This window comes from Sordaria macrospora, chromosome 7 (assembly GCF_033870435.1).
Source record: "Sordaria macrospora chromosome 7, complete sequence".
In the NCBI taxonomy this organism is placed as follows: Eukaryota; Fungi; Ascomycota; class Sordariomycetes; order Sordariales; family Sordariaceae; genus Sordaria; species Sordaria macrospora.
In genome coordinates, this window is record NC_089377.1 from 2978894 (window position 1) to 2997815 (window position 18922).

General features: G+C 52.8%; 4 protein-coding genes across 4 annotated transcripts; all 4 read right to left on the reverse strand.

The window, feature by feature from the left end:
* Positions 1-898: 898 nt before the first annotated feature.
* Positions 899-6703, reverse strand: SMAC4_07915 (uncharacterized protein). The gene is made up of 3 exons (XM_003350550.2): positions 4046-6703; positions 2174-3987; positions 899-2077 (listed from the first exon to the last, which is right to left on the reverse strand). Exons 1-2 carry the CDS (start codon positions 6169-6171, stop codon positions 2832-2834), a joined length of 3282 nt encoding a protein of 1093 aa, XP_003350598.1. The 5' UTR covers positions 6172-6703; the 3' UTR covers positions 899-2077; positions 2174-2831.
* A 219-nt stretch (positions 6704-6922) lies between these two features.
* On the reverse strand, positions 6923-9469 carry SMAC4_07914 (uncharacterized protein). The gene is made up of 2 exons (XM_066090713.1): positions 8655-9469; positions 6923-8564 (listed from the first exon to the last, which is right to left on the reverse strand). The coding sequence occupies exons 1-2, from the start codon at positions 9084-9086 to the stop codon at positions 7743-7745; spliced, it is 1254 nt and encodes a 417-aa protein (XP_065947813.1). The 5' UTR covers positions 9087-9469; the 3' UTR covers positions 6923-7742.
* A 43-nt stretch (positions 9470-9512) lies between these two features.
* Positions 9513-14126, reverse strand: SMAC4_07913 (uncharacterized protein). The gene is made up of 2 exons (XM_003350548.2): positions 12853-14126; positions 9513-12775 (listed from the first exon to the last, which is right to left on the reverse strand). The coding sequence occupies exons 1-2, from the start codon at positions 13150-13152 to the stop codon at positions 10610-10612; spliced, it is 2466 nt and encodes an 821-aa protein (XP_003350596.1). The 5' UTR covers positions 13153-14126; the 3' UTR covers positions 9513-10609.
* A 1357-nt stretch (positions 14127-15483) lies between these two features.
* On the reverse strand, positions 15484-17955 carry SMAC4_07912 (uncharacterized protein; the record flags this gene model as incomplete). Its single annotated transcript, XM_003350547.2, has 5 exons — positions 15484-16265; positions 16355-16974; positions 17089-17325; positions 17420-17528; positions 17601-17955. 5 exons carry the CDS (start codon positions 17953-17955, stop codon positions 16219-16221), a joined length of 1368 nt encoding a protein of 455 aa, XP_003350595.1. The 3' UTR covers positions 15484-16218.
* Between the last annotated feature and the right edge of the window lie 967 nt (positions 17956-18922).

An 18922-nucleotide genomic window follows, 5' to 3' on the forward strand; every position in this document is an offset into this window, starting at 1 on the left:
ACCCATCTCCCAAGACTAGACCAGACAAGACAAAAAAAAACAAAAAAAAACAGCGAGCACGACAGCGAGCAAACCACCGAGGGTTTCTAGAAAGCTGTTATACAATCCCGGATTTAATGACCAATGGGAACAAAAAACGGGTTCCGGTTGACAAGTTTGAAGAAGGAAAAAAAAAAAAAAAAAAAAAAAAAAAAAGCTTGATCAGGAAGGAGGACTGTCCGGACAACAAACTGTTCAGGAACGGCACCAGCACCAGCACCAGCAGCACCCAGCAGCACCCTACCTTGCACCCGAACCATGGCTGCAAGAAAAATGTTTTTCAAAAAAAGAAAGAAAGAAAGAAAGAAAGAAAGAAAGAAATAGCGAAACATCGACCGTTATCCGACGACCGACCCTCACCCAACGTGTTGGGATTTCATTAAAGGGACTAACGTCCACTCACGGGAGCAGGGAGTACACCAGGGACGGAGTAGTAGTGAGTCGGTAGTTGCTTTTCTCGCCAAGGCCACCAAGGCCAACCAAGCCAATATTGATGTTTGTGATTTTGGTTTCTCCCCCCAGCCCGTTGGGCATCAATGGCGATATTAAAGAAATAAAGATTATTATGTAGTGTATGGAACATGCATGGATATGGGAAAGGGGAGCGAGCTAGATCCGGACCCAGAAGCGGAGGAGAATGGAGGATGAGGACCACAACAAAAAATGAGACAGACTCACAAGCCAAGGAGTTAGTACTGGCTGGATAGGTGGATGGATGGATGGATGGATGGTCATGATCTCGGCAGCGACACACAGAGAAAAAGAAAAGGAGGTAGAATAGGATGGAGGTGGGGGCCATGGGATCACCAAACACTGGAAGGGGAAGGATGAAGAAAGGAAAGGAAAGGTAAGGTTTCACTTCACGGACTCGAGACCCGGCGAACTAACACAAAGATTTTCGAAAAAGGATTTCCGATAGTTGCCCGATGTTTCTCCTCCTCCCTTGTCGTCGGGACTAGGTAGGTTCTGACTGACGACTCTCTCTGGATTCTTCGAAAAAGAGATGGTCTCCCTCTTCCTTTTCCTTTCCTTCTTTTCATCGTCCCTCATGGCTTCCTCTCCATCTTTCCCGATTGCCCGTTATTTTTGTGCTGACACGATACACTATGGCCGACCAGTCAACAATTAACAGATAACAGATAACAGGAGCTCCGTCGAGTCGAGGCGGTGGACGCAGAAATACACACACACACACACACCTGGAAACCGAATGCCTGCCTGCCAGGGTAGTGAGAAAGTTTTTCGATACCGGACAACCGACCGACCGACTGATTCATCAAGACCTGACCATCCGACGACAAGCTCACCCAGCCAGCCCAATCCATTGACCAACCACGACCACGCGATAAAAGGATGTGGGAAGAAAAGGGAGGAAGACGCAGCCAAGCACCAAGTGGGAAAGGCGAGGAGGAAAACGTTCTCATGCCAATGTGCCAATCAGGCTGGTGCCACCAGTCCGGAATACCCATTTCGTTCTGCCCATATCTCCCCCCGGTCTTGCCGCCGTCTCTCTCTCTCTCTCTTCCGGCGAGTGTATCCCCTATCCCGTATGCTGCTGCTGCTGTTGCTGTGTGTAGCCTGCCCCCGCCCCCTTTTGTTGCGGACCACCCACTTCAGTCAACCCCCCCCCCCCAAAGCCAAAAACCAGTCACGCGACCCTTCTCAAGTTTCGGGTTCCGCATCCTTCAGTTGATGAAGCCGGCCCCAGCGGAACAGACAAACTCCGATGATTCGATAGTGGATGGGTTATTCGTGGGGGGTGGTGCTGTGACATAGCGGACAGCAGACGACGGGGCAGTGGGCTCACTGGAAGCCAAACTGACCCCTAAGCATATTTCGTGCATCGATGGGCCTGGTTGACTTCTCCTCTCTCTTGTCATGTGTTGTTGTTGCGTTTTGCTGTGCTTTGCTGTCCTGCTGCGTATTTCTCTTGCAGTTCATTCCGTATTTCGGTTTCGTCCTTTCAAGTCCAGTCCAGTTGAGTCTGATTATTCACTCGTCTAGATCTCCTGATCTCCTGATCTTCCAACACTTTCTCCTTTCTTCGTGTTAACAATCAATACTCTAAACAAACAACTCAGTCAGTCAGTCGGTCCTGACTGACTGATACAGAAACGGGGGTGATGTTACCCACCCTCGAGCCACCAACAAACAATAAAATGATCAGCAAAAGATCGACTGCAAGTGTGGACCCCTCTAATCCACGTAACTATACAATAGTTTTGTACAAGTGGGTATGATTATGATGTGTGTGGTTGTTGTGGGCATGTATGTGTGGCCGTTAGGGGAAATACATATGTTTGGTGGATATGGATGCTAGTTAGTCGTGGTGTACTGGTGTGGTCCGTTTTGGCTAGCACCGTCCTGCACAGCTTCATTATGCATTGCATGATCGTGGGTAGTCCTACGAACGGGGGGGCGCACTATCGCCGAACGAATGAGCCTCCAGCGCCGCCGCTTGAGCCGTTTCGTCGGTTGGAGCCAGCCGCTTGAGCCGTGCCGTTTCGTCGTTGTCCACGTTCGCCGGCCGACATCCGTTGGGAGTTTCTGCGGCCCGCAGTCCGTGTGAAATGAAGCTTGGTGCCCGACTCCCCGATTTCTCGATTCCGCGCTTGCTGCACGATCCCACCGCCCCACGATCTGTTACTGTAACCCCGTCAACGTGAAACAGAAGAATTTCCTTGTCTTTTTGCTTATTCCTGACCATGCCTCGTGTTTTCCGTTTTCTGTGGGACATCTCAGACAACGCAACGGCGGCCATGGCCAACACCACGCCACAAAAGCAGCCTCAATCACGACAGCCAATAATCCGGCGCCCGCACCGCAGGCGACACAGGCATCGGCGATCTCCCGCCGTTAAGATTCGCAACCACACCCGCGACCAGGCCGCCCGGACTAACGCCGGCAATACCAGGAGAATTGGCACCCCCAATATGAAAGTCCAATTTCGGAATCTCAATCTTAGGCGGCGCCTCCTCCCGCGGTTTCTTCCCGGGCGTCTTCTTCATAGGACTGACGCCCCTGCTCTCCGGCGGTGGGCCAAACCGGACATCCCGCACGTCCCAGCCGTCTTCGTGCGCGGCCGCGACCCAGGTCCGTAAACCATCGTGGACGGACCCGTAGAACTTTTCCTTGCACATGCGCAGGCTGCCGCCCAGACAACGTTCCCAGCCCGAGATGCGCAGCTGTGCGCGCAAAGCGTTGCGCTCGGCGGCTGTGGGACCCGTGCAAGCGATGATGGCGTTCATCAGGTCCAGGTGGCTGGCGAGGTAATTGGTCGCGTCCCATTCGACGCCGCCGACGTAGGGGGCCGCGGGCACGGGCGGTCGTTCTTGCGGGAAGTGTCGCGACATGTAGGCTAGCTGGGCGGCATTTGGGGTTTCTGAATCTTCGCCTCCTGACCCTGATTGGGGCTCTGTGTCATTTCGCGGTAAGCCTGAGGGATCGATGATACCCGCTTGGTGTAGCTGTTGTTGCTGCTGGGTATCTTTTTGTTCGCCATTCTTGCCGCCTGATCCTTCGTCTGGTGGTGGCAAGGAGACAATATTCATGTTGTGCAAAAAGATCCAGAACACCTCCTTGGTCACGCTCACGGCCTCCTTGCACCATACGCGGTATGGCCTCTCGCGCCTCATCTCGAGGATGAAGTTGACAGGCTTTTTCTCCTCTTCCGTCTCGGGATCTCGCAAGAATTGCAGGATCGTCTGGGCTCTCGTGGTACGTTCCTGAGGCGTGGCACACTCGATGTAGGTGAGCAAAAGCGAGGTGATGATGTTCCGTGTTGTGAACTCGCTTGGTCCTTTCTTCTCGGGGTCGAAGATCAGGTGTAATAGCGCTGGGAATAAGGTGGCGTGGATGGTGTGCAGGTACTGTAACGCCAGAGCGGTCGTGCAGAGCGCTTTTAGGCAGAGCAGGTTTTCGTGCAAAAGGGCGTCTTCGTGTTCCTCTCTGTTGGATGGTCAGTACCTCTTCATCCGTCACCAGAGGGGAATGCCTGTAAACTCACCTCCACTCAACAGCCATGATCCGATGCAGCAAGTCCACAATCTCCTTCATCCCTCCTTGCTTGATAAACTCCTCCGTCCAAGCCACCGTCTCGTTCCTCAGCAACAGCCGAAGCTTGTGGAGTTTACCAACCTCGACCAGCTCCGGCTTCCGCTCCTTTTGCAGGTAAGCCACAAAGTCCGCCGGCACCTGCTGACTCTTGCCGCTCTTCATACCCAGGAAGCCGCCCACGCCATTTCCGGAAGAGCTACCGTTCACATCACCAAACGACGGTCGCTCGCTCATGCTGCTGTCGTTGGACTTGGACCTGAAGTGTCGACCAATACTCTTGCTGGGTGACGACTGGGCCTTGGTGGCGGCACCTTTGCCAAGCGACAAACCGAATCCTTTCCTCTTCGTCCTGCCCGTTCTCTCGTTATCCTTATCCTTATCCTTGCTGTTACCGTCGTCCCGTTTTGAGTTTGAAGAAGACGATTGCTGCTGCTGCTGATCTTCCCGTTCTGATCCGGCACCACCATTGACACTGCCTGCGTTCCCTCCCTTCTCAAGAGACGTGTTGCTCGCATTCTGGTTTACCATCTTGGCCCGCATCTCCGCCCAGTCCTGCCGGATGAATTCCAACTTGATGGTATCGTTGAGATTGCGCATCTTGTACCGCTGATTTTCGGGAATGTTGCGCCGGTCCAGCATGGCCTCAAGGTGCTTGTCGATATCCTTGGGATCGATGGGTTGTTGTAGTAGGGACTGGGCGCTTTGCTGCCGTTCCATACTTGCAGATTGCGCTGCTGCTGATTTGTTTCGCTCTCCTCCTGCTGAGCTACTGCTTCCTCCACCATTACCGGAGCCGGAAAACATGCCCTTAACGTTGAGGCGTTGGCTTGACCTGTCTGATCCTTGACTTCCTCCTGCCAGCTCTGAACTTTTGGCTGTGGCCCACGTTTGCCTCTTCCAACTCCGTTCTTGTCTTTCCTGTGATGACGACTGGTTATTGTTATCAGATTGCGGTTGCCTGTAGCGAGTGTCGGTGCTCGAGTCTGAAGGTGTACGCTTCTCGTCCTGCTGATTGTTACTCGCAAAGTACTGGTGAAACGACTTTGGCCGTGGTTTTGAGCGGCCGTTGTTTCGATCTCTATCGCGGTTTTCCGCATCAGGCTTCAGATGTTGGCTCTCAGCTATGGACGACCGCCCTCCGCCTGTTCCAGGGCGCTCTGGGTCAGCTGGCAATGGTTTGTTGCTGTCCCAGAAAGGATCTCTGTAGTCCGACGGCGAAGCCACTGGTGTCGTTGACGAGCTCAGCCCTGGAGGCGGCGCAAAGGGCGAGCCTCTGGCAAACTGGGCATAAATGGGTGGTGGTGGGCTGGTATCAATGGCACTTGGTGCGCGGTTCTCCTTGTCCTTGTTACGGCGACGACTGTTCTCTTCGTCCTCTTGTTGCTGCTGCCTCAGGTTCTTGGTTGACTTTGGCCTTAGAAGCTGGCCGATGTTGGCAGCCGATTTGACCTTCTTGGGCTTGGTGGGTGATTGTTCTCCCTTGTTCTTGGAGGCCTTGCTGGAATCCTTGAGTCCGAAGGGCGACTTAAGCGAGATGGTCGCAAAGGGGTTCGACTTCTTTTCGGGAGATCTTGGTGGCCGGTCGTCCAATTGGTTGGGCTGAAGCTCACCGAGGGCGTCGGCGAGTTGACGTCTCTGGTATCCGGACAGGTTCATGTCGCAACTGTGTCGCTGGGCCACCAGGTCGGGATTGAGCTTGGAGGGAGGGCGCAGCAGTTCAGGAGGGTCGATGACGGAAGTAGCCGAGGACGATAGAGCGGAATCGCGGTCGCGGTCGCGGTCGCGGTTGCGGTCGGAAGACTGGTTGAAATCGGTCGAGAAGACGGCAGGGGGCAATTGTATTAGACCAGCTCCGACAGTATTGCTTCTCTTATGGCCCATAAGCGATCGGAGGTAGGAGGATTTGGGGCGTTGTTGTGGCTGGATCTGGTTCTGGTTTTGGAGGGGAAAGAAGGGCGGCAGATCGTTGTTGTCACTGTTGTTATTGTTATTGTTGTTGTTTCGATCGCGCATGCCGTCGCCTGAGCCTGTTCGGTAGGCAGGAACGCCGCCGTTGAGATCCGCCGCGGGAGGCATGGCGGCGGCAGCAGGCTGTGAGGGCGAGGCGGAACTCGGCAGCTGCTGGCTTTGAGACAGGAGTGTTTTGGGAAAAGGGAATTGGAGGCGGTGGAAATGTCTCTGGTTGTGTCAAAACAAAGGCCCGGGTGATCGGCAGGGGGCGTGCGAGCCGTGCGGAGGATGTGCGGGTGTGATGGGCGTCGTCGTGTACGCGGACGTGTCTCGGGGATTGTTCACGGGTTTGACGACTGGAAATTGGTTGTCGTTGTTGAGAAATGGAGTTGACGTTGTTTTCGCGATTTCGCGGTCGGTGTGTACACTACCCGTCGTATAGATGTGGTATGGCCGGCCCCTGGCGATCGATTCACGGGGGGAGATGGGATGGGATGGAGGTGTGTAAATGGTCAAGGTATGGAAATAACCTTGATAGCCAATGCTGGACAGATGCGGAGAATTGATGGTGAAAGGATGCTGGACTAGTTCTAGCTTGGAACGAACTGTAGTCGGTCTAGCACAAAAACACCTGATTAGGAGGGAGGCCCAGTTCAGCTCACTTCAGGTACCGAACGGATGGAGTATGGAGTCCTAGAACTAATTGACTTGCCCAGAAGACAGTTCAAATTGCGGTGGACGGGAGTGAAGGGTTGCGATTTGGGGAATTACTAACCAGAGACTCCAGTGGTTCGCTGACCAAGAAAACAGTCAACGACACCAAGGTTTCGGAAAGAAAAAAACAATTGAACAACAAAAGAAGATCAAACTAAAACTCCCCGAATCAAAAAGTCGGGATGCGGAATAGCTTCAACCAGAAAACCTGCTGGAATGATGGAGGTCGGAGTCGACTTGACAGGACCTTGCTTGGGGACCTTGTTGATTTGGCTCACTTTGGACGACGGGGGACCAGTAAAAAGGGACGAAAGCCTCCTAGCCTCCTTCCCAGTAGTTGCCCGTCGTCCCCAAAATGGAGCAAGTGACTCCACTCTCCAGCACAGTTCCCTCCTCCAGCATCCATGTCAGCGTGGTCTTGGCGACCAATCGAAGCAATGTTTACCAAGGCCAGGCGGCCCGTTGCCCAGGCAATCAATCAGTCCCTGGCAGCCTTTCGTCTCTCCTTCTCAGCTTCTTTTTCCTGGCATTGGATCTCATCTCATCGCTGACAAGCAACCACGACGAGACCGCAGTCCACGACAAGATGCGGCTTCCCGTCACAACCAACAGCTCTTGTTCAGCGGCCACTACGGCCTACCACGCAGCACCCAACTGCGCCTGCCCTGCCACCGGCTGGATGGGTAACGGGGAGACGGGGAATGGGGATGGCTTCCCCAACTTTAACCCCACTTTCAATTTATCAAGATGCGCTTTCTCGGTGCCATCTGAGTCCATCTTTGAACCCGGCATCTCCAATTGCACCACATCTCATGATCTTATCCCACTTCTCCATCTCGATATGTAGTTAACTTCTAAACCATGGGACTGAAAAGATCTACTTCCAGCTGGTACCATAGTCTATACGTGATCTTTATATTGCACGATATGACGAGGTAAACGTGCGAACAAATAACTAGCTGAGCAAAAAACAAGCGGAAACATCACCAACTCAACACCCCCCTCTGCCTATCAAACCCTCCCCTAAGCTGACTCTGCGGCTTAATAACCTTGCCCTGCAACACGGTAAACTTGACGATACCCTCGCAATCCTCCGGCTTGACTCTTGCCAGCCAGATACATTGCGCGGCACCAATCTCACCCTCTTCCTCTTCACCTTCACCGTCTTCCTTCTCTACTTCCGCCTTATTACCCTCCTCAGTCCCCTCTTTAGCCTCACCCTCTTCTTTCCTTGAGGTTCTCTTAAGTTCCTCAGGCTTCTTAGGCCTCAATTCCCCCCCTCCTTCTTTCGCCCTCTCAACATGATCCAACCCAAAAGCATCCGGCCTTCTATAAACCAGCATATTGGCCGAGTATTTATGTCCACCCACATGACTAATAAAGTAAATCCCCACGCCGCCGGGCCTCTCATCATCCAAATCTCTATACAGCCCCAACGGCTGCAAATGCCGTTGCAGTTCCTTCCTCAGCAGCGGGGCAGATTGTCCGCACCGCGCGTCTCTGGTCTTTTGCGAGCACAGCAGGATCAGAGCTTGATGTGGACAGGGGCGGGTGGTGAGTTCTTTGATGTAGGCTGGGGAGGCTTCGGGCAGGGGAGCTTCGAGACTGGGGGAGATGCTGAAGGGGGTGAGGGGGGTGTTGTTGGTCGGTGCTGACGAGACGATTTTTTCCAAAAGGAAGGGGACGGTGGCTGGCGTGACGTTTTCGATTAGGATGAAGGCTGGGAGGAGGAGGAGGGTGGTGGGTTCGGAGTAGGAGGTTGTTTGGTGCGGGGTGGGCATGTTGGAGGCTGAGAGCATCAGTTTCTGTTTTTTTTTTTTTTTTTGTCTTTTGTTAGTATCTATCTTCATGTAAAGAATGAAGGAGAGTCGTATGGGAGAAAGAGAGAAACGCACCCCATTACCAGGCGCCTTGGCCCCCGCAATAGCCTGCATCACACTGCCCTTCTCGTCCGCCACATCGCGCACCCAGTCCGTCTTGCCCGTAGCGACCAACACGTGGGTAGCCCACCCTTTGATCTGCCCGTACAGCTCGTCCTCCTCGTCGATCTTGAAGGTGCGCGGGTAACTGATGGTGCATGTCGCGCACTCGTGGTCGCAGTCGTCGCCGTCTACTTCCTTCGAGACCACCGGGAACAGGTCCTCTGGTTTGCTGGCTTTGGAGCCAGAGTCGCCAATGGCTAGCGACTTGGCGCTGTTGAGGAGGGATTTGAACATTTTGGTTGGTTTCCAAGGTCTTTTGTTGTTGTTTCTGGAGGAATTGTTGGAGACAACCGGGGCATGAGGATCTGATAAGGAAGAAGACGGCATCGGCGGAGGCGGGGCCATGGCCTCGGGTGCCGTTGCGCTACCCGTCTCCAGGCCGTCAATCCGCTTACCTCCGCGCTAACCTCCGGCGTTCAGGGGTGATCCCCAGTTTCTCAGCGATTGCTTGAGCAATTGAGTGTGGACTGCTTGGCGTGCGTTGGAATAGCGCGGGATAGCTGTTGACAGCGGCTGAGAGGTTGACGGGAAACCAGTGGGGGTAGGGCAATCGTAACAGCTCAGGTACTTTTGTCTGCTTGAATAGCGGAGTGAGATACTTGAGGGCGTATCTAATTGCTGTGCATTGCGTCATAGGAATCGGGGTTTCGTTGTCTTTATAGTTTGTATTTTGTGTTTTGTATCGTCTTCTGACTTTCCAATGGCGATAAAAGCCAATTGAAGACAACGGGGAAAAGTTGTCTTTTATACACGAATTATCAGATCCGAATACCCGACCCGACCGAACCTCGATCTGATAAGCTTACATCTACCTACTGTAGCACTTCTCGCATTTTGTGTGTGCATCTGTACCACCACCACCACCAGGAACACCTGCCTCGACCTGCCTACCAATCTCGTGATGGTGTAAGCAAGGGCTCAGCTCAGCTTAACACCGCAACCCCGAACCCAAGACCGAGACCAGTGGTGACCACAGACAAAAAGCCGCGTAACCACTTCCAGGTTACGTTAGCTTCTCATGATACGCGATGGTGTGTTTTTGACAACTCTTGTCGTGATTTGCTAGGTTGTTCGGATCGGATTGGGTTATCACACTGCAAGAATCCTACCGCCCTACCTGCCTGCTTGCCTACCTGCCTACCTGTCTCCCTGCCTACCCCGGCTCGAGTCTGTTCCATTGACGTGGGTGATCATGAAATAGTTTTCCCGCTCTTCTTATTGCCGAGCCGCTTCCGACCGTTATGTGTAAGTGATAAGATCGCTGATCATCCGGGACCCTGGACGACGGCACGACGGCACACGGGCGGGTGGGCGGACTTGGCTCCGGGGTTCTAATGGTATGGGCAGGTATTATAGCCAAGAGCCCGAGGAATGTTCTCAGTGTGTGGAAGCAGTTCTGTATGCATTAGGCCGGCTGTGTCATCTTGCAAAGTATACATTGCACATTTATTTTCACTACTGAAACCGTATACAGACTCCCAACTGATCCCAAAAACGCTGAGAAGGGGAAATAGCCGGCAATGTATGTGTGGGCAAAAACCCTCCTTCATCTATGTATATACTTTCTATTGCTGTGGTCCACCTGGATATCCCTTTTTCCGCTGCTCGCTTCCTCCCGTTTTTAATGCCCACACTTGCGGCATACTACATCCGCTGTTCCCCTATGAATTCTTTTTCATGGTCAGTACACATCTAAGGCGTACGATCCATGACCAAAACAAGGAAAAGCCCGACCCATAAGTGGTATACAACCAAAAGAAAAAAGCCAAAACTGTAACCTGGGTGTAAGATAGAGTGGTAAGAATACCCCAAGCCTTAAATTTTAGAAATGATGATCTGATCCTTGCTCCGGTCCGAGCCCCTGCTGCTCACAGGTGCTTCTTTCCGTCCTCATCCATCGAACTTCCTGTCGATGTTTCGTCCTCCACCTCCTCATCCACCGACTGATCACTGAGGGTATACACCTTCGCCTGACTCTTCCTCCTCCTCATTTCGCCTCTTTCGCGCATCGCCTCGCGAATCTTCTTGCTCGCCTCGTTGAAGCCCTCTTCGCTGTTGAGGTTCGGGAATCTGTCCACGGGAAATCCACTAAGCGGTCCGCCGAACTGAACGTTACCACCACCACCGCCTGCACTGCTGCTGCGGCTGCGGCTTCGACTAGGTGGTCGGGTAGCGAACATGGGCACCTGTCCGATGTTGCTAAACGACTCGTTACGTGGAATGTTGCGACTGGACGACGTGGTACCGGTTCTGCGAATACCGTGCGGACTTTCGGTGCCGGGTGTGGAAAGGCCGGGCGTGGAGATGACGGGCGAGGATACGCCACTGTCCCGCCTCTTCAACGGCTGAGTCGGCGAAACGGTACCGTCAGCGTGGACGCGAGTTGAGCCGTCAGCGGCAACGAGACGAATCTGTTCAAAATCTGGGAACATTTCGGGTCCGAGCGTGTTGATGAGGTGGGTAACCTGTGCACTGAGTTCCTCTCGCCTTTGCTTGAGACTCTGAAGACTGTAACTCGACGTTGGGTTGATGCACAACGCAAGCGGGCGTAGGGATTTGACAATGTCCATCCCGACCTCACCGAAACGCAGAGCAGCAAAAGTAATGGCAGGGAAGAAGACCCAGCCAAAGAAATAGACGGCCCAGATTGGAACCCACTCAGGCACATACCCCCAGAGCCGATGCTTGCCCACCAGGTAGGCCAGTATGCATGTGTATAGATTATACAAAACGGGTGCAACAGCCAGCGAGACAAGCATCTTCCAGGTTGCAATCACGTCCTTTCCTTGGATCTTGACTGTCGAACCAGCAAGCGCCTCCTTGGCCTTCTGGTGACTGATGCGCTTGGTAGCAATAAAAACAGGGGCAAAGAGAATCAAGCCCGGGAGTACACCGGCCGACAACAACAGCAGCTTGGCGACACGGTAGAAGAAAGTAACAACAACCTTGGGCCACGACAGCTTTGCGTACTGTACTTGGTGGTCGCGGATGTTCAGGTATCGAAGCTGTTTGTTGTACTCGGCGACCGACTTTTGCAGCTCAACGATGCGAGGATCATCTTTGTACTTGTCGTATCCCAGAGCGAGACGACGGTTTAGCTCTACCACGATAGGTAGAGGCAGCTTCTTGCCGGCGGGATTGTACAGGCGTCTTGCCGCCTGGATAACCATCAAGGTGTCATAGTCCGGTGCCGAAACAGTGACGGCGCTCAGGCTTTGATGAACCATGTCCAGCAGCTTGCCAATGGCAGCACGTCGCTTATCCCTCATGCCGTACATCTCGACCAGCTCCTTGGGCACCTCGAAAGGAGCGCCAAATTCCAGGACAGCCCTTGACCGGAACTTGTGAGGGTGGAAGTAGTTCATGCCAACCGGCACAATCTTGAGGCCGCAGTTAGGGGCTTCTGCCAGCGTTCCCAGGGCCATAATAGCAACACCTGCCTTCAAGGGCAGCAGATCGCTGCGGTCGTGGCTACCTCCTTCGGGGAAAATGCCAACGCAGCCACCGTTCTTGAGCCTATCAAACACGGCTTGATAAACCTTACTTTGATCAATATGCGGTGCGATCTTGAACTTTGTACCCTTGTAGCCGTCCTTGATTCCCTTGACCTCCTTGTTCTGGAACTCGCCGCGGTCATCGATATCGTCGCGTCCGGTGAGTTGTTTCAAGGGGAGTTGGGAGTTGAAGGGGCGCTTAACGCGGATTTCCTCAGGTCCATTGATTTCAGTGATCTCGGCGTTCGAGCCGCTGGTTCCCTTGATAGAGGGAAGGAAGATGATTCCGCCCACTTCAGCTTGTTTCTCGAAGTTGGTGCCGACGCCGCGGATGAGGGTCGGGTCGTCGATGGGGTCGGGAAGATAGATGGTGCCCTCACCAGGCTTGGCCGAATCTTGGGGTCTGCCGACGGGGACAGAGCCGACCTGGCGAGAGGCCCAGCCGATGAAGCCCTTGACGGACTTTTGCGCGATAAGGAGGGAGACGCGGCGTTTGGCCTCATTTCGCAGGGTGCGTTGTAGCACAAGGGCGTCTACGAACTGCAGATCAGACGGCAGAAGTCAGCCAATGGGGCCCGGGGTGCTTGACGTCACGGATCAAGAGCACGAGCACTCACCTGGTTTGCGTGTGGTGCGGCGACGAAGAGAACAGGGCCGTTGCGAGGCACCTTCCAAGAACCGCGGGGATGGACTTCACGGAAGAAGGTATCGACCAGGAAGGACATGGTCCACAGGAAGGTGTCGTACTTCCAATTGCTCATGGGATAGAGCTCCTTGGATACCGAGGGCGACTCTGCGCTCTGCGGAGGAGCGGAGGCATCTTTGTCCTGGATGAGGGGAGCGGTCTCGGTGCTGCCATTCTGGTGGTGATGGGACTCTGGCACACTGCCATTTGCTTGTTGCTGTAGTTCGGCCATGTCTGCAGAGAGGATTCTTCGATAGTGTTTGGCGAGATGGAATTTCGGAGAACAGTCAGCTCAGCAGAGTGTCTCTCTGTGGTCTTCTTCTCCCCTCGGGAACCGCAAGCGGCGCAAAGGAGGAAATGACTTTGGCCCCTCTCGGTTCGAGATCGACGTCCAGACGACCTTAAGCCGAGATGCGCTCTTTGTCGTCGTCGACGGGAGCAGTGAGATAAGAGAGGACTGAACGAGCGTCGGGTGATTGCAGTTCGTCTTGTTGAGGACGGGAATTGTCAAGAAAGGCAAAAAGAGTTGCACAGGTAGATGGAGGTAGCGGGCGGGTAGATCAAGAAGTATATCGATAAAGTGAACTTGAACTGATAGGGCTGCCCATCCGCCGTCGTGGGGTTCCTACGATCGGGTTTGATGGGTGGCAGTCGGGCTCCCCGGCTAACCTTTTTTTCTTTCTGCGATTTGTCTAAGCTTTGAGGGGGAGGTGGGTCCACTTTGGATGACCTCGTTCTGGGAAGGAACTCCGGGCAAGGGCATCGAATGGTAAGTACTTGTAGCTATCGCCAAGTAAATAGTAAATAGTGGTACAAGAAATGTTGTTGAAGAGTTGGAATGCCAATGCCTCGGTGCGAAATGTAACTTTTTTAATACCTATGAGGCTCGCCGTTAGGGCTTAGGCGGCTCGCAGTCCGGTCGCAAACTCGAGGGACCACCTCGGGCCAAATGCGCTTGGATGTGATGGATGCGATGGCGACAGGATCCAGTGCTGAGATTGCGCCTCGAATTGTATGCAATGTCGCAGCGGATGGTCCCATCCACAATCTTGTGCTTGTCCTTAATATCCGTCCAGAGGCGTGTTTTGTTGCAAGAATAGGTACACGAGCAAGGTGTATTTATATTACAGTATCATCCATATCCATAGTAGATGAGATAGAGAGGAAGGACAACGTCAATGATGCACCATCCCCGAAAACGAACAATACAAGAGCTCGTTATCTTTTTGTATTCCTCTGACCGATAACGGTTTTCTGCGGGCGGCTGCAGCCACTGTTTGTCCACCATTGTGTCGGTATCGAACGTTATCAACAACGAATCGAAAACCTTGGAAAACTCTCGAAAGGAAAGGCCAATCGCATCAACTCCATACTGTATTCCATTCTATTTGCAGTCCCATTCAGTCCCAGGAAATTCATACCAGGTCTGCATGTCTGCCCATTTCCGAAGCCACCCGAAAAACACATGCTTTTCTCCGTCGCCCTGCTCGGTGAAAACGACCGAGGAGCGCAACGGCCTTGCCGCTTTCAGCGAACCCTCAGTGCGAGAGTGCCTGCAAGCGTGATGCCCGTTACGGCCTACAACTGTAGCTGCCATCCCGCTTCATCCCTGGAACGGGGAACCGCTTGGCTGCGACGCTTGCATTTCTTGACATGTGCTTGCCCCACGATGTTCAGAAGAATCCGTTGTCCTTCCTCCTTCCAAGTCAGGCATCACCAAGACTCGCGAGAATGAGAATGAAAAATGCAGGAATCATTCAGGGCATGAGGTCTGGCAGGAAAGAGCATTACAGCTCTGGCCGTCAAGGTTCCCGATATGAGAGTCCGACCAATCAGATCTCACGGAAAGGAACTGAACAATTACACCACAGCAGTCATCCAACGACTTCGGGGTACCAACATGTCGCAACTTCCTTCTTTGCTGCCGAGCTTTTTCTGACGCTTATCTGTACTGCTTTCCCAATTCATGCTTCAATGCATGCGTATGTACATGTACACTTGAAGCTTCTTTCCGCAGGGACAACGAGTTTTGGTCTCGTTTATGTTACTCTCCTAACAGATCTACATATAGTATGGGTGACAATCAGTTAGTCAATGATCTTTGTCAAAAAGCTGCCACTACCATCCAACAATTGCAACCTGCCAACCTTGCCTTGCTTCTTGCATCATCGAACGCAGCAGCAATGGCGGCGCATGTGCACTACAAGAATTCTCCTAGGGCACACACACACCCTTCTGAGGCTGACTTTCCAGAATGACGATGTCAGAAAAATAATCTTGTTGTCTCAGGGTCCTCTTAGCTCAAATGCAACCCACCATTACGATCACCACCACCACTACGGACCCTGAAAAACAAAAAAGGATCCTTGGCGTCCATCATCTCTACGTCGAAGACCTCGGTGGACTTGTTAAGGGTGCTGGCAAATTGCCACATACTGCACGTTCAAACACATTTGGACAAGAGCCGATGGCAACTGGTTCTCCAGACCATCACGGTACCGGAAAACCCGAGGCTTTTCCAACATGAGATTCGGTCATGTTTTGAACGTGAACATTGAATTCTAGGTAAGTTCGGTTAGACCGAGATGAATGGTACTGAAAGCAGATATTAAAGCCGACTGTTTCCGAAAGCTGATGAAGAACGGTCTCGGGTTAAGGTAACAGGGACACGGAGAGGGAAAAGGAGTGAACACCTGAGTAAGACAGCATGGAGAAGACTTCGAAAAGAATATGAAGTGCTGTCGTATGTACGTAAACCTCTTTTAATATCCCCGGTTTTCTCATACGTTCATTTAAACACGTTCAAGTTACTTCCTACTTTTCGCCGGGATTTCTGCCCCTATACACTGTTAAAGACGAGAAACTTAGAACCAACCATTTGTATCAGAGTCCCAGATGATACTCTTAACGTTGATGAATGCTGCGGAAGTAACACCACCGCGGCCAAAGCCGAAAGGCTTCTCAGTATTGACAAACAATGGAATCCATCAAACATAACAACATGGGAAACATGGAAAAGACAGAGAGGGAATCACAAGAAAAGAAAAATAATAAAAGACTTTGATGGTTTCAAATTGTTGTATGTACATAGGACACCTTCATCCCCTTATTCTCTTGACCTGTCTCTGTTCCATCTATCTAGATAGGCAACGTTCTCTATTTCCAACAATCCCTCTAGGCCTAATGAGAATTTACCATTTTAGGAACACCACCGTAACAGTCCATTCCATACACTCTCATCTCAGACAATGCCGCTGCAGGGCCTTCGTAGCGGATACTGCCTCTGTATCAGACCCCCTCAAGGTTGTTTAAAAGTCGAACCGATAGAACCGAACTTGATGTTCGCTGTTATTTGTAAAGTGCAAATGTCAACCATCATCCACCACATAAACGGGAATCATATGATGAAAGAACGTGGGGATGAAATAACTCACAATAAACAACCTGATTATTAGCCTGCGCACTCTCAATCTCCGCCGGCACCCCCGAGCTAGTCTCACAGCTTCCCCTGCCCTTGCCCGGCGCCTCCGGGTCCGCATCGACCGGGAAAGTCGAATCTAACCACAACATGTTCGCATAGTGATCATCCCACAGGCTCATGACCAAAACCATAGGCTTGGCAATCGCCGCGCTGAACTGCGCGAACCCGCCCTTGTTGGCGAAAATGTCCGCGTCGCTGAACGCCACCTTTTGCTTCTCGCAGAAGTCCGGCGTGAGCGAGTTGCCCGGGTTGCCGTCGATGGTGGACTCGCTGTTGGCGATCACCTTGCCGTTTTGCACGTAGAAGCGCTTGATTTCGGAGAGCTCGCCCGAAGAGCCCTTGATGAACTGGGTTACGACGGTGAATTTTTTCGTAGTGTCTACGGTCATGCCGGGCCCGTAGAAGTCGCGCACGCCTTGCCGGTAGGAGTTGAAGTCGCACCCGTCCGGGTCGCAGGTGCCGGAGTAGCGGTCGTCCGAGTAAGTGCCGCCGCAGGCGTCACCTTCGCATCGATGTTGGCCGGTGGTGGTGCAGGGGTGGGGGGTGAAGGCTGTGGAGATTGAGTTTGCTTCCCTTTTGGGTTGTTAGCTTATACCGGAGAAGCTAGCGGTGATGGATGGTGGTGGCGGTAATGGAGGAAGGGGGGTTTGAGGTGGAAGAGAGGAAGGGGAAAGACTAGTAACGTACCAGATATCCATCTCAGTGCAGCAAGAGCCGTACTTGCCCACGCCGGCGTTGGGATCGTTGGTGGACTCCTTCCATTCGCCTACGTTGGCCTCGCCATTGATGAACTTCAAGTCGCGCGGGCATTGGGCATCGCAATATCCGGTGCCGTATTTGGCGCCGGCCTTGTTGCCGGAGTACTTGGACAGACCACCGTCCTCGTCCATGGAGACGAAGTACAAGGCACCGTTGAGACCGCAGCTGTCATGATAGTCAGCCATCATCAGCATTTGATCTCCGATATGTGTAGTTGGCGATGCGCCTTGTAAAGACAGGGAGAATGAGGTGAGCTTACCCAAGCTTGGAGACGTCCACGTCAAATGTGAACTCGTTGCCGAGAAGAGTGTACATCTGATACTTGCTGGCGCCGTTCATCATGTACAGACGAGAACCAATGTTGGTGGCTGTCGTCCATACGTAGTCAGTAAGGGGGCCAACTTTAGAAGTTACTTAGGCTTAAGATGGAGATAACTCACAGTAATCCCCCTTTTGTACAAACTTCAACGTCAGCGCATTACCGCTGGTCGAAGCACCATACGTCGACGCGTACGAAGCGCCATCAATAGCGCAGTTGGACGCACACGACTTGCCGTCCTTGCAAATCGTCGTGTTCCATGCGTTGCCATTGTAGCAGTTGGTGTAGCCGTTCTTGTCGTGCACCCAGCGCCAGTTGGCGTCGATGGTGACCTCGCCGTTCACGTTGCTGCACGAGCCACCGGCGGTACACTTTTGCCATGTCATCTTGGGATGGGTTTCGGTCGTCTCTTTGCCAACTTGCTGGGCGGCGGCGAAGCCGACAAAGGCCGCGAGGGCGGCGAACTGAGTGAACATGGTGGATGATACGAGCTCTCGACGACGAAAGAGAGGCTGGTGATGTCTGAGAGAAGGGTGGCCTCAGAGATTATGTGTCAATAAAGTGGGAGCTGACTTTTATATGGATGGCCTCATGGCTTTTCAGTTCGTAAAGTTATATCCTTCGTGATTGGGGTGTTGTTGACTCGTGTCGACTGACGGAGAGTTTGTTCCTCGTCGTTCCGTAACTGCTCCAGTCCTGATAGCTTCATTGTAGTCGTTGATGGATCTTGCCTTGCTCTCAAATGGGGAGCTTCGGGATTCTGGGCCTAAATTCCGAGAACAGATCCACGCGGGTCAGTCAGATAGGAGAAAGAAGTCCTGGCAATAGATCAGAGGTAGTAGTGAAAGTGGCAGAGAAATCCAGGAGTTTCGGATATCGTTTCCGCCCATCCTGGTTGATAATGAGCGAGAATTTCTTGCTGTCTGCCGCTGTCTCTCCTTGAAGAGTGATAGGTGCGAATACATTTGAAGAAAGCTTGAACTGAGTGTTCGTTAGCAAAGGACCTCTGCCTGGTAGGCTGTCCAAGGATCGTGGTAGTATCTGTATGTGTTCCACAGATCTAGGATCAGCACAGCTCTATCTTGCCGTTTGACAAGTGCTGGAGGCTCTGCAAGAACGGTACAGGTAGAGCTGCCATATAAAGCAGCGGAGACCCAGGCTCCGATCTGCTGGGTCTTCTTCCCAAGGCATGAGCATATTGTGGTGAGCATACCTTACAACCTGGGGCCCGGCGGCGGAACCGTTAGCGAACATCCATACACCATGCGTAGGCGAAACGGGCTGTCATTGAAGATCGCTTCATGTTGCCTTTAGACGCTTCCCCAGACTTTCGCTTGAGCACTCGTGAAAACTGCCCATGGGGACCCCATTCACGGCAGTGAAGGGCCGAATATCGGCATGCAGGGACGGCATGAGGAGGATGAAGTTGCATGGAGATGATAA